At 55.4% G+C, this 13,657-nt stretch overlaps 4 protein-coding genes across 4 annotated transcripts; 1 reads left to right on the top strand and 3 right to left on the bottom strand.

The window, feature by feature from the left end:
- Positions 1 to 375: 375 nt before the first annotated feature.
- J7T55_009553 (cellobiose dehydrogenase) lies at positions 376 to 3,089 on the top strand (the record flags this gene model as incomplete). Its single annotated transcript, XM_053132623.1, has 4 exons — positions 376 to 424; positions 482 to 660; positions 719 to 2,907; positions 3,065 to 3,089. 4 exons carry the CDS (start codon positions 376 to 378, stop codon positions 3,087 to 3,089), a joined length of 2,442 nt encoding a protein of 813 aa, XP_052989385.1.
- Positions 3,090 to 4,234: 1,145 nt separating this feature from the next.
- J7T55_009552 (translocation protein sec63) lies at positions 4,235 to 6,490 on the bottom strand (the record flags this gene model as incomplete). The annotated part of the gene is made up of 3 exons (XM_053132622.1): positions 4,235 to 4,398; positions 4,468 to 6,076; positions 6,143 to 6,490. The coding sequence occupies 3 exons, from the start codon at positions 6,488 to 6,490 to the stop codon at positions 4,235 to 4,237; spliced, it is 2,121 nt and encodes a 706-aa protein (XP_052989384.1).
- A 1,015-nt stretch (positions 6,491 to 7,505) lies between these two features.
- On the bottom strand, positions 7,506 to 9,985 carry J7T55_009551 (small glutamine-rich tetratricopeptide repeat-containing protein A; the record flags this gene model as incomplete). Its single annotated transcript, XM_053132621.1, has 4 exons — positions 7,506 to 7,780; positions 7,829 to 8,046; positions 8,104 to 9,265; positions 9,331 to 9,985. The coding sequence occupies 4 exons, from the start codon at positions 9,983 to 9,985 to the stop codon at positions 7,506 to 7,508; spliced, it is 2,310 nt and encodes a 769-aa protein (XP_052989383.1).
- A 2,125-nt stretch (positions 9,986 to 12,110) lies between these two features.
- J7T55_009550 (uncharacterized protein) lies at positions 12,111 to 13,164 on the bottom strand (the record flags this gene model as incomplete). Its single annotated transcript, XM_053132620.1, has 4 exons — positions 12,111 to 12,541; positions 12,631 to 12,724; positions 12,837 to 13,025; positions 13,162 to 13,164. The coding sequence occupies 4 exons, from the start codon at positions 13,162 to 13,164 to the stop codon at positions 12,111 to 12,113; spliced, it is 717 nt and encodes a 238-aa protein (XP_052989382.1).
- Positions 13,165 to 13,657: the final 493 nt, after the last annotated feature.

The following is a 13,657-nucleotide window of genomic DNA, read 5'->3' as shown; positions in this document are numbered from 1 at the left end:
TTCTCCTAGCGCCCTGAGGTTGCCTGTGTCATGCGTTACATCTCATATTGATTTTACGCACAAATTGAGATGCGGACGGGGGCGTCCGTCGTACCAGCCTACCGGGCAAATTCCCATCTCGTAGGCAACCCCCCATCGGTTCATCCGTATGCACCGGATGGGGCCTAGAGGTGCATCTATGAGTGGAATCCATGGTTTACATGCTTCTTGGTCTGGTCAGGGGCCAGATATCCGGGGGTGCTTATCAGAGCAGGGCAATTCATATTAAATCTCCATGCCGGCAGCAAACCACCACAATACGTAGAAGACTCTCTTCAACTCGTGGCGATATTGTCAAAGAGGGCCTGGCGTCCGACTCTTGCATTCACAGGCACCATGGGGATCTTCAGTCGTCTTTCCCTCTTGGCCCTGGCCGCAGTGCCATGTAAGTGATTGTCCCGCAACTGGTGGCTTGCCTTCAGGAAATGCTGATTTCAGACAGTTCTTGAGACAGCATGGGCACAGTCGGCGACTGCGGTTGTATACACGGACCCAGCAACGGGAATAGTCTTCGATACGTGGACGGTCCCTCAGGCGTCCACGAACGGCACATGGACCTTCGGTACCGCCCTCCCTTCTGATGCACTCACGAAGGATGCTACAGAGTTCATTGGTTACCTAGTATGTGCATCCCAGGCGAGACGTTCTGAGTTTGTTTCCTAACGCGAATCGTTCACAGCAATGTGCTTCCCCAAATCCGACCGTCCAAGGATGGTGTGGTGTATCCTTTGGAGGCTCCATGACGAACTCCTTGCTGCTTACCGTGTGGCCCAACAGCGGCCAGATATTGACCTCGTTCCGCTATGCGACAGGCTACGTGATGCCTGATGTCTACACTGGAAATGCTACGTTGACGCAGATATCGTCCACCATCAACTCTACGCACTACACTTTGATCTTCCGCTGCCAGAACTGTCTAGCATGGGATCAAGGTGGTGCGACCGGCAGCGTCTCTACCAGCTCCAAGTTCTGGCTCCTCGGATGGGCGCAGGCCAACCCAGCTCCCGGCAACCCAACGTGCCCCAACCAGATCACGCTCGCACAGCATGACAATGGACAGAGTCTTTTCCCTGCCACCTTGGACACCAACGCTGCCAATCCGTCGTATACCTCCTGGGCTGCTCTAGCCACCAAGACTGTGACTGGCAGCTGTGGAGGCACCACTACTACTGCGACAACCACATCCGTGCCAACGGCGACGACTGTCCCTGGCGTTCCCGTTCCGACGGCAACATACGACTACATCGTTGTTGGAGCCGGAGCCGGCGGCATTCCCATCGCGGACAAGCTCAGCGAATCCGGCAAGAGCGTCCTCCTCATCGAAAAGGGCCCGCCATCCTCAGGCCGGTGGGGTGGTACCATGAAGCCATCGTGGCTCAGCAGCACCAACTTGACGCGCTTCGACGTTCCAGGTCTTTGCAACGAGATCTGGGTCGACTCGGCTGGCATTGCCTGCTCGGACACGGACCAGATGGCCGGCTGCATCCTCGGTGGCGGTACAGCTATCAACGCCGGCCTTTGGTGGAAGCCTAATACGATTGACTGGGACTACAACTTCCCTACTGGTTGGAAGTCAACAGATATGACCGCGGCAACCAACCGAGTCTTCTCGAGGATCCCAGGGACAGACCATCCTTCGATGGACGGGCAACTATACCTGCAGCAGGGCTTCGACGTGATTTCGAGCGGACTGAAGTCGGCAGGGTGGGCTTCTGTCACAGCGAACAACGTGCCGAATCAGAAGAACCGCACCTATGCGCACACACCTTACATGTTCAGCAATGGCGAGCGAGGTGGCCCCATGGCGACATATCTGGTGACCGCCAACGCCAGGAAGAACTTCAAGCTCTGGACAGGGACATCAGTCAAGCGGGTTATCCGTTCCGGCGGTCACATCACCGGCATTGAAGTCGAGCCATTCCTCAGCGGCGGCTATGCTGGTGTCGTCAACATCACGAGCATCACAGGTCGCGTTATCCTGTCCGCAGGCACGTTCGGCAGTGCGAAGCTGCTCATGAGAAGCGGCATCGGCCCTGCCGACCAGCTCGCCGTGGTGCAGGAGTCAGTCGACGGCCCGACCATGGTTGGCAACCAGTCGTGGATCAACCTCCCCGTCGGCTACAACCTCGAGGACCACACCAACACGGACACCGTCGTCGAGCACCCGAACGTGACGTTTTATGACTTCTACGAAGCGTTTGACACGCCGATCGCGAGCGACAAGGACTCGTACCTCAACAAGCGATCAGGCATCCTGGCCCAGGCGGCACCAAACATCGGCCCCATGTTCTGGGACGAGATCGTCGGCGCCGACGGCATCACGCGGCAGCTGCAGTGGACGGCGCGCGTGGAGGGCAGCGACGGCACGCCCAACGGCAAGGCCATGACCATGTCTCAGTACCTGGGCCGGGGCGCGGTGTCGAGGGGCCGGACGACCATCACGTCGGGGCTGAGCATGGTGGTGTCGACGTTGCCGTACCTGAACGACAAGAACGACGTGGCCGCCGTGATCCAGGGCATCAAGAACCTGCAGGCGGCGCTCAAGTCCGTCTCCAACCTGACGTGGACGTACCCGGACCCTAGCACCAGCGTCGAGGACTTTGTCAACAACATGGTCGTGTCGTACAGCAACCGGCGGTCGAACCACTGGATCGGCAGCGCCAAGCTCGGGACTGACGACGGCCGGAACGGCGGCACGGCCGTCGTCGACGTCAACACCAAGGTCTACGGCACCGACAACCTCTTTGTCGTGGACGCGAGTATCTTCCCGGGCCACGTCACCACCAACCCGTCCGCGTACATCGTGACGGCGGCGGAGAAGGCATCGGAGAAGATCATTGCCCTGGCCGCGAACAAGGCACAGGCCAGGTACGCGCAGTGCGGTGGGCAGCAGTGGACGGGCAGCTTTACCTGCGCGGCACCATACACCTGCCAGTGGCAGAATGCTTATTACTCCCAGGTACGTGTCACCTCTCAAAAATCCCTTCCTCGAACTTCAATAGTTGAGCTAACAATTGGACCATAGTGCCTTTGAGACTGAACTGGGGTAAAGCAAGATATCGTGGCCTTTGTTGCGTTCTATCTGTATATATTCATCACCAGAATACATAACTTCGCGTACATACTTTCTAGATACACCCTGAACTCCCAGTTCCCTACATGATTCTCGCTGAACGTGTTTCGTTCTTATGATGGCCCTAAGCCTTCGATTTACTGACGAGATTCGAACCTCTCCTGACCGCGCAGTTCAACCAAGGTATACCATGGAAATCATAGACTTCTGCCAAGGTTACACGTTATTTCTTTCCTTGTTTGGCTCTGTCTGCATATATGTTTAGTAATATGTCAGTGAAAAATATTGGTGACTATTACGGGATGGATCTCAGAGCAGTCATATTACTGTTGTCCTCTAGAATTGGCTGTAGACCTTGTAACTTGCCGTAGCAGCCAATCACATTACACGCTGCCTCAGTTCCCACAGACGAGACCCATCGCGTCCTCATGGAGATCTGACAATGACCATACCATCCTGTGCAGTTTCGGCAGACCGCGGGCCCTCATATTATTTGATCAATGCTATACACTCCTTTTTGGATTTCAGGCGGGCAACACAGGCTCAGGAGCCTGTTGCTCCCAGACCTGTCGGCTCTTTCGCGCCGGACCAGGCCAAAAGGCAGCACCAAAAAAGCTTAGCCTGGGTAGAGCAAGACTTGTGCCATATACATCACCATCATTTGTTCGTAACCATTTGTGTTGTGGTTCTCCCCTGTGAAGAGCTCACTGTGGCGGACAAGATTACGTAGAACTCTGGCACCAGAAGACAAAGACCTCTCGAGCTGCTGTGGAGGCCAACTGAAAATGACACGGTCCACAAATTATACAGTAAGATGACACACAGTGGCAAAGAAATAATTACTATCCAGCCCAAGTTTGGAGTAACGAAGTGTATGCACCGCACTTCTCGCGGAAATACTAAGCAGGTATAGAAGAACATCAATCCCTAAGCCCCCAAACGCCGTCTGCAAAGCATCCTTGCTGAACCATCCTATAAACTCTGGCGTCTTTTCTTGTTGTGACCATTGGGAAGGATATACATTTCAACTACCTAGGATGGTCTTCCTGGGAAGGGAACTGAGGGCAAAGTGCCCAGAATATCGGACTGATGCGAGCCCTCATGTATCTCTAATGCTATGCCTCACTTCTCGTCCTCCGGCTCCGTATCTGTATTAGTCGCGCTTGTGTCGTCCTCCTCTTCCTCCGTACCGCTCTCCTCATCAGAGTCGTCATCTTCAGGCTTCTTCTTCCGAGGTGGCGGTGGTGCGCCGCCCTTGGCCGCGTTCATTATGCCAGCGAGAGAATCTATTCACTTTGTTAGATGTCGTATTTTCAAATGGACACACTGGGTTTCCCCAGATGGGGAAGACTTACCCTCTTCCGGCTCACTGATATCGTCCTCAGCCGCCATGGCCGCAGCCTTGCTCGCCTCTTCCACTACGAGAGTCACCTCCATCTTGGTGTCAAAGCCCACGTAGCTATCACATACCACGTGCATGACGAACGTGTAGTGACCCGCCTGTGGTGGCGCTGCAAACTGTGCCTTGAGAGTGACCATGTTGAACGTGGGCGTCTTTCCGTCCTCCTCGAATACGGGAGCGTCAAATTGCGTGAAAGTGAAGGGAGGCACCGCCATCTTCCCTTGCTTCGAGTCTGAGAGGAAGACATGCCACCGAGGAGAGTGCTCGCGACCAAAGTACGGTGAGAATGCCAGAGATGGCAGAATTGGCTTGTCCTCACCTGCAACAGGCACTGGTTTTCCGTCGGCTCCCTTGATGGTCCTCTTCTTCTTCCCAAGAATAGCATCCAGGTCATCTTCCGCCGGGTCGACATCGATAAGATCAAGCTCATTAACCTCGGGAACATTCTCAGAGCCGGGAGGGATGATGCGGCCCTTCACAACCAGGGTGACAAGAGAAGATGGAATGATGAAGCGCTCGCCGGTGACCTTGAAGAAAGCCTTTGCGACACGTAGATAGGGTAGTTGCTTGGCGACGCCGACTGCAGACTTGTATTGCTCCTCTGTGAGAAGGCCCTTGCCCACCGAAAGTTCTCTTCGCTTCGAATCTGGTTGGTCCATGAACTTTTGCAGGGTTGTAGGCACCTTCGAGTCGCCATCCACGGCCTTGGCGACAGCGGGCGTGAAATAAGGCAGTTGCAGGAGAGGAGAGGCCACAGGCGACAGGGCTTGGATGAGCCGTTGGCTTGCGTGGAAGGAGGCAAGAATTGGGGCAGTGAATCCGAATGCTATCGCGATCGCCGTGTATGACTTGACGAGCGACTCGGCAATGGGCGCAACCTCAAACTTTTGCTTCTCCAAAGTAGCGTCATCCAACTCGATGCGGCCCAGGAAAGCCCACAGCAGTGCCAACGTCTTCCGCCGTACTCCATTGTCAAGGTCCTCCAGCGTCTCCTTCTCCTTGGGTGAGAGGCCGGCCGCAGAGATTTGTCCTTCGCCTGAGGCCAGGATGCGCGATTCAATCTTCGAGAGTCCAGTGTCGGCCTTGTCCCCCTTGAGAACAGTAGTGAATTCCTTTCCAGTGCTCAGCGCAGTGATGACGCCACCAACGTCGACGTCGTTCTTGTACTCCTTGAACAGGCTGTTGGCGCTCTCCATGAGGATACCCTCCTTGGATCGCCGTTGAGTGCCGTACCACCAGGATCCAACGTAGTAAGGAAGCATGACGCCGAACAGTAAGAAGTAGACCAACACGACATACTTGCCGTTGCCTTCCGTCACCATCAGCTTTGGCAGGGCAATACCGATGCTCATGCTCTGCCTTCCGTCCGGGTGGCCATACTGGATATAGTTGTTGCGCACCTCCTCGTCCGTCAGCGCCTGGTATGCCTTGGAGATTTCGACGTAAGCATCGTTCAGTGACTCAATTGTCTCGTTCTTGGCCGGGTCGGGCTTGATCTTGTCGGGGTGGAACTTCAGGGACAGTTTCTTGTAGGTGGACTTGATCATTTTCTCGGTAGCGGACTATAGACGTGGTTAGTTGTCATGGGGGACCCTAAAGGAGCAAATTCATGCCGAGCCAATGCTCACCTCAGAGATTCCCAGAATATCATACGGATTCCAAACTCTCTGCACTGCAGGCGTTTCGACAAAGTGGATGAGGTACAAGGTGTACGCCATTACGGCCCACCCCAAAAGCACAAATACCGTCAGGCCCACGCGCCTGCTTTGCCTCCGATCCTTGGCCCGCTGTGCAGCGACGAGGTCGGCATGTTTGGGCTTGTAGTCTGTTTGGACCCTGGGGAACAGCTTCGAAGGATCATTTATAGATCCCTTGAGGAGAAAATATGTGGCTGGAACAGTTGTGATGGCCGTGACCGTGAACGCAAAGAACGGCCAGAGGGACCCATTTTCGTCGTAACTGTAATCTGAACTCATCGCGACGTCGAGGGCATGTGGTTAAAGAGCTGGTTTTGCGCCGGTGAGGTGAGGACGAAACGAGAGTTCGCGAAAGAGGTCCGGAGCGGCTGGTGGACAGCGGCGGGGGGATGAAAGGAATGGAGTTGTGAACGGCACAAGAAAGACACCACAGACTGGTGAAAGGAACAGACGTAAGATAACAGGTGAAAGGAAAGCGACACGGCGTCTGCGGCCTGATGTGTTGTCGCTGATGAGTGTGGACGAGGTGTAGTAAGAGGGCGGGAGTTCGATGTGAAGCTTGCGAGCGACGAGGAAATGGTGTCCTACAAAAAGAGAGCAGGGATGTTGGCAGTGATGCCGCTTAGAGGCCGCGCTAAAATGCTAAGGCCACCTTGTGCAAAGCGGACCTTTGGCTCAGCTCTGGGGGCAAACAAAGTAGCCCCACCGACTCAAGGAACCCTGACTATATAGTCTAATATGACCCAACTTATAATTTTGATCCAATAAGTAGATATGTATGTTCGAGAATATTCATCGAGAAAGCCATACCCAGACCAAGCTAGGATGGGGATTTTATCCCACCACCACTATTATTTCAACCCATGATTATATTCTAGATTATCAATCACGGAAACCCATGCCTGACCAAGCTAAGGGAAGGTCATCCCAATGTCACGACTCCATGCGCCCGTGGCAGTTTGTCCCACTGTCAAGACTCGATGTGCACACATCAGGTTACCCCGCGGAGCTGCACAAGCGTTTGAACACGATCCGGCATTGCGCCTAGCGAGAACTACCTTGTCTATCTGTATATAGTTTGTCCGTACACACATAGTAAAACAGGTTCATGATTAGATGGGGGCGTTATGGCACAAGGCATGTGTTCGCCTTTATCCATCAGTCCCTCCCACTCCTTTTTCCAACGCCCGGGCACCGTGAGCGATGCGCAAATGGAATTAGCAAGGCCATCTATCCCAGGTTCCGACCCACTGTGCTCAGATTTGTCCGGCAACATGCCTTGGTCTTCGTCTCTCTATCGTCGTGTGAAAATCCCTGTCGTCATAATGCACATGTATGCCATGCCCGCGACTACCACCAGCAATCCCACAACCTGCAGAGGAAGAAGAACGATGGCCGCAAGGAACACGACACCAACCTGGCGCATCTGTTCCAGTCGCTTGTCATGTGCAGCAGCAGAGGCCTCGGCTTCGGCCTGCCACCATGATGCCTTTTCATACCCACTATCCGGCCCTGCCTGCGTGTCGTCCTCGGAGTAGTCTCCATTGCTCAAAGACTCGTTTTCGTCGTCTTCCTCGTCCGATTGTCAGGAGAACTGGAATCCGCCAGGGAAACCACGTGCTCGGCCGCCGCTGCCGCCGTTGGCGAAGTGGAAGCCGCCGCCTCCAGGGAACCCGCCACCCCCGAAGCCTCCGCCGCCACCACCAAAGCCACCTTGCTGGCCCATCATGCTGAAGAGAATGTCCGGGTCGATGCCCATACCGCCGGCGCCGCCACCGCCGCCGAACATATCGGACATGTCCAGGTCGTCACCAGCATCGTACCGAGCTCGCTTTCTGCAGCACTGTTAGCATCAAGTAACCAGCATCGAAGGGTTCCTGTTAATGACTTACTGAGGATCGCTCAAGGTCTCATAGGCTTCGCTGATGTCCTTGAACTTCGCCTCTGCCTCTTCATTGCCTGGGTTCTTGTCTGGGTGGTACTGAATGGCCAGCTTTCGGTAGGCCTTCTTGATTTGGTTGTCGTCAGCATCCTTGGACACACCCAGAATCTTGTAATGATCCTTGCGTTGGCTCTTCTTGAGTTCGATCTCGGCCTTCCGTGCCTCCTTCTGAATGGAAGGGTCTGAGGGATCAGCCTCTGCAAGGGCCTTCCATTCCCGCACCGCGTCCTCCCATTTCTCAGCGCCACCCAAAGCATTTGCTTTGGTCTTACGGGCTTTGGTGTAGCTAGGATCCAGACTCAGAGCCTTGTCACAGTCTGCGATTGCGTCGTCGTACTTCTTGAGCTGCTGGTAACACAGGGCGCGGTTCTGCAGGATTTTGGCGTTGGTCGCCTTGTTCGCAGGGTCCACCTCAAGAGCCATGGTGTACTTGTCAATCGCGGCTTGCCATTGACGACCCTTGTACGCAGCGTTTCCATCCTCTTTCGCCTTGTGCAGATTCCTGACGATCTTGAGCCATTTGATGGCGTCTCGGAAGTCAGGATCGCAGCTGATGGCCATTTGGAGGACTTTGATAGCCTTGTCATTGTCTCCTTGCCCGTACAGCCCACGAGCTCGCAGAACTAGGGCCTCGGGATCTTGGCTGTTGTTCCTCAGCAAGTTAGTAGCAACATTCTGAGCCTCCCCGAGTGAGTTGACACCGCCCATCTTAAGGTAAGCTTCTCCTCGCATCAGCTGCCACTTGCGCGGCTTCCGAGCCCCAGGGCCCAGCAGCCTCTCGGCCATGTCAAGGGCATGGAGTACTAAAGACGGACCCTTGCCCTCTTCTAACCCTTGCTGGGCGGATTGTATATATTGCAGCATCTCCTTTGCCTGCGCCATGTCCTTAGCAGACGGGGGTGGCCGGATGCGCTGGAAGGTAACCATTGCTTCGTCTGGTTGTCCCAAGTTGGTATAGATTCGGGCTAGACGGAGCAAGATCTTGGGGTTGTTGAAGTCCAGGTCAACAGCTCGCTTGCAGTCCTCAAGAGCGGATTCATATCTGCTGTCAGCCATGTACGCGGCAGCCCGATTGCCCAGGTACGTTGGTGAGTCCGGTTGCAGTTCCACGGCTGGATTTTAATTCTTTGTTAGTACACTGAGGCGTCTCAAAATACCCGGAGATGATCCAACGAACCTTTGGAGTACTCCTCAATGGCCCGCCTGTAGTTCCTCTCCTTGAAAAACTTGTTGCCCAAGTTCTTGAAAACTTCAGCCTCATCCGCCGGGGTGGGCGGGGGGCTGTTGGGATCGGTCGTGTGCGGGGGAGGAGCAGGTGCATCCTCTTTCTTGGGAGAAGACGACCCATTGGTAGCAGGAGGAGTCTGCTCGCCGCTCTGCTCGGCTGCAGGCGGTGATTCTTGCCGTGGAGGAGAGGACGGGGTCGGGGCGCTACTAGGAGGATCAATGTCCATCCTGTCGACCGACTCGCGTGCACTCATGGCTGACAGCCTCGAGAGCCTCTTGATCTCCTCTGGTGGGAGATTGAGAGGATGTGTGTTGGTGTCGGCCTTCTTCTTCCGGTTTAAAGAAGAGGACTTGCCCAGGTCGGACGAGGCTCTGGAAAAGTGCCGGGAACTGCTGGGGCGGTGTTTCGCCTCGCCGGAGGGACTGGTAGGCGTCGCCGGCGAAGCGGGTCGGGCGGACCTTTTGGTGGGCGACGACGATGCGGACTTGGAGGGTGACTTTGTGGGCGAGGATGAGTCGGAATGGAAGTAATCTGCGTCCAGGACGTGGTCGTCGTGGTCGTCAGGGTGGGGTTTCTTGGTTGACTTCTTCCCGAAGAACTTCATTGAATGAGCCAAGCAGGAAAGATAAGCCGAGCTCTATGACTTTTTTCTGGCTGACGGCTCCCTAGTTCCTGGTCCTGCGTACTGGGACAGTACTAGTGCAGGTCACAGCGGCGAGGGAAAAAAAAAGTTCTGGATTGGGGTGTCCCGTCCTGTCCTGTCCTGCCGCTGCCGCAAGAGACTATGCCCACAATGCGATTTGCAAGGTCAAGCTGGGTAACCTAGACTTCCGAATGTTGCATAAACAGATATCGGGTGTCCCGACGAAACGTGGGGCTTTCCTTCTTGTTGTCCTCTGGCTGGCCGCCTTGGATGGTGGGCTTGCTGCAGTGGAGTAGCAGCTCCAGTCGTTTATTTTGGATACTGTCGCTCAGGTATGTGCTGTTGCGCGCACAAGTGTGGCAGACAAGACAGCGTTTGCAGCGAGTAGTATTTTCAAGAAGTATGCGTGTATGAGAGTGTGGTTGGAGGGGGAGATTGCAGATTTCGGATTGCACGGCGCTGAACTCTATCGAGGACAAGCAGGGCGCAATCAACTCTGAAGCTGTCTGCCTTCTCTCTTGTCTCTGCTCTAGCTGTGTGGGAACTCGCAATACTAGCCGAGCGTTTATGCAGGTACCTGGGGACTTGGTCGAAGAGGACGGTTCGAGGCGTATCTGTAGGTAGGAAGAGTCGAGGCTCAAAGGCAAGAGTTTTGGCGCAGAGGACGAGGACCGTACAGGAGGAGGCAGAGCATGAATATGAGAGGGTTGTAGGTTTGTGTGAAAGATTTGGACAGGGCTGCCGGGAGATTTATCAGCTTTCTTGCATGTCAACGAACCGAATACAGCTGGCCTTGTGCCTTGCAGTGGAGGAGGGCCAGAAGACGAGACAAGAAGGTCGAGGGCCTCGGGATCGATGAACCAGCCCAGCCCAGTACAGACACAGCACAGTACAGCACAGCAGAGCAGCAGCAGCACACACCAGCAACACAGTCTCGACACGCGCCCCTCTGCCTAACAGCAAGAGCAGGTAGGTACGTTATACGGTATGGTGCTCCGGCCCCTGGCAGAGACAGGCAGCATCCATTGGCCTCTTGACCGCATCCTGCATTCTACGGTTCATATGCCGCCCAATTGAACCAAGTGTGCCCCCTCTGCAGGGCCTCCGCAACCATTCAGGACAGGTCAACACACGTCAATCGCCGGCCGTTCAACCACCTGGATTTCCAGCCGCGCCCAATCGCCGTACATGTCAACAGACACGGACCCGCTATTTGGGGGGAATTTGCCGTTGCTGTAGATATACAAGGGGGCCAGACATGCTCAGACCCGATGCGCCCAGCGCGAGGCCAGAGACAAGCGATCCATCAATCTCCTCTCTCTCTCGCGTGGTGGTCACATCTCCCATCTCCCAAACCCTTGCAAACGGCCGTCCAATATCGCAACCGCGGGCTGGGGAGGCGGGAACAGCCCGTCCGGCACAGGCACCCGAGTCGCAGGGTGGGTGGGGGAGATGGAGGGCCCTGGAGGACCCTGGAACAGAGTGACAGCTGCGTATCCGCATACGACGTACGGGAAATCACCCTAACCGAGGTATCGCCATAAGCGTAACATTGCCTCACGTCACCGGTTGATGGATTCTCGAACCTTCGATGCTGCCGCCGGTCCATGCGAAAACCAGTGGCTGGCTTTCTGCCGGCTCACTTGGGGCCACCCACTGCTCGTAATTTCTACCTGTCAGCAAGGACTAGGCTGGCTCCGACTTGCGGATGCTCCAGGTCGCCGTCCTTATCACACCGTTGATTTATTATTGCTGGCTAAGGTGTAATTAAAAGCTGCGGTGCGATGACGCAACGTCGCCGTTTTCTCCATCCTGCATCAGAGATCATCACTAACGTGGTGCTTGGCAACGTTCAACGCCTTCATGTACACCCTGTGATTATCGCAATTGAGCGACTATTGCCGTCCGAAACGTTATAGATACATCTTCTTAGGCAGATAGCTCATGTCGCGGGTCGTGATAATATGCACCTGCCGCCCGTTCTCAACAGAGGGATCCAGTAGGTCTCCCCTATATGATCGCTACGATGACAGGCGAAAGTTGCCCAAGTCCCCATAAGCCGTGCATCATCAATCATCACACATTATCACTCCTGGGCCTCCTCTTCCTCAGCCGCTCCAGCATTCCCATGTCCTCCACTGGCGATGGAGTTTACAAAGTCCTGGTACCGGAATACTTCTCCCCTCTTCCCAAAGCCTCCTGCCCCTCCACCTTTCACCTTGCCGCCGAACGCTCTCTTTCCAGAGAACCCGCTCAGGACCTGGTCGACTTCCGCGGCCGTCAGTGGCCTTTCTCCTGCCTCCGGTGCGGTATGTAGCAGCGCGTCGCGGAGCTCTGCCAGGTCTATCTGGCCGCTGTCATCATCGTCGAAGGCGGAAAACGCTGAGACAAGCTCGGCGCTGGGAGAAAGGGGTGCAAGGCTGCTAGCCACGTTGTTGAGGAAAGTTGCAAGCGTGATGGTCTGTGGACCGGAAGGGGGAAAGAAGCGGGACACGTCTGTCGCGCTCGACGGGAGGCCTGTGCAGCCGTGTATCCACTCGTCAGTACATCATAATATAGTGTAGCCTTTTCCTTGTGAGCCTTGTGGGTGTTGCTGGTGGACTTACCAAGCTGGTTCAACATATCGGCGACGTCCTCCCTGTTCACGGCGCCGTCACTGTCTCGGTCCAGAATCTGGAAGCCTTCCCTCAAAGTGCGCACCTGTGCAGGTTGCAATTTGGACAAAGCATTGCCATGGCCAGTGATGGATGTAGAAGATGCAGTCGTGACCGGCGCTGGCCGCTGTGCACGCGATGCACGCGGTGATCCAAACATCTCCGGTGATGACTGCTGTGAGGGCGCCTGTCCTCTCGGTGTAAGACTTTCTGTGGTTCCTGTCGGAGTCGACGCGGCGAATCTCGAAGAGCCGTTTAGTTGGCCTGCTTTGGTCGGTGATGCTGACGGTGTTGACTGGCGTAGTGGCGATGGCGACCCAGGAGATTCGGGCCGTCGAAAGGGAGAGCTACGGGGAGAATTGAAGCCTCCGCCCAAAGAGGAAGACTTGAGATGCCCAGCCGGTAGTGCCTAGCCATGCTGTGAGTATACTGTACACACGGGAAAGCCCAAGTGGAGAAGACTCCGTCATGGTCTGCACGCACCATGATGCGGAGCACTGCAGGTAGTGCCGTTGCTGGGTCTGGCGTTGGGTATCGATAACAATCAACAACGTCGGCGTGCGACTCCAGATAGCGATCAGGGAATCAATTGTGGACCAAAACCTGAAAATCCGAGCCCCGTGTTATATTGTCTGGCGATGGCGTCGAAAGAAGTCAATGTGAGCTTGATCGTTCGTTATGCTGTTCGGAAGCAGCATCAGTTGGTGATCACGCCTGGACTCGGAAGCCTAGATGATGGAATCGCCCCAGGCGGCTCAACGCGAAAAAGACAGTCAACAAACTCACCCAGCAACGGCGGGGCTAGCAAGCGCCTCAAGAGCAGGGTATCCCTGTCTGCTGATGGAGATCTCGGGGCAGGGCGTGCAGCGTCTGCAGCGTCTGCAGCGCCCTCCCACACCTCGGCGCAGGATTGGCCCTTCCAAATGCCTCTTCCCTCGGGAGCTGTCTCAAAGAGAACCCGCACGGATCGCTATCCAGA

Source organism: Diaporthe amygdali (genome assembly GCF_026229845.1).
Source record: "Diaporthe amygdali strain CAA958 chromosome Unknown NODE_32_length_550834_cov_65_698784, whole genome shotgun sequence".
In the NCBI taxonomy this organism is placed as follows: Eukaryota; Fungi; Ascomycota; class Sordariomycetes; order Diaporthales; family Diaporthaceae; genus Diaporthe; species Diaporthe amygdali.
The sequence above is the reverse complement of the archived record's forward strand: the minus strand, read 5'-3'. Positions and strand labels throughout refer to the sequence as shown.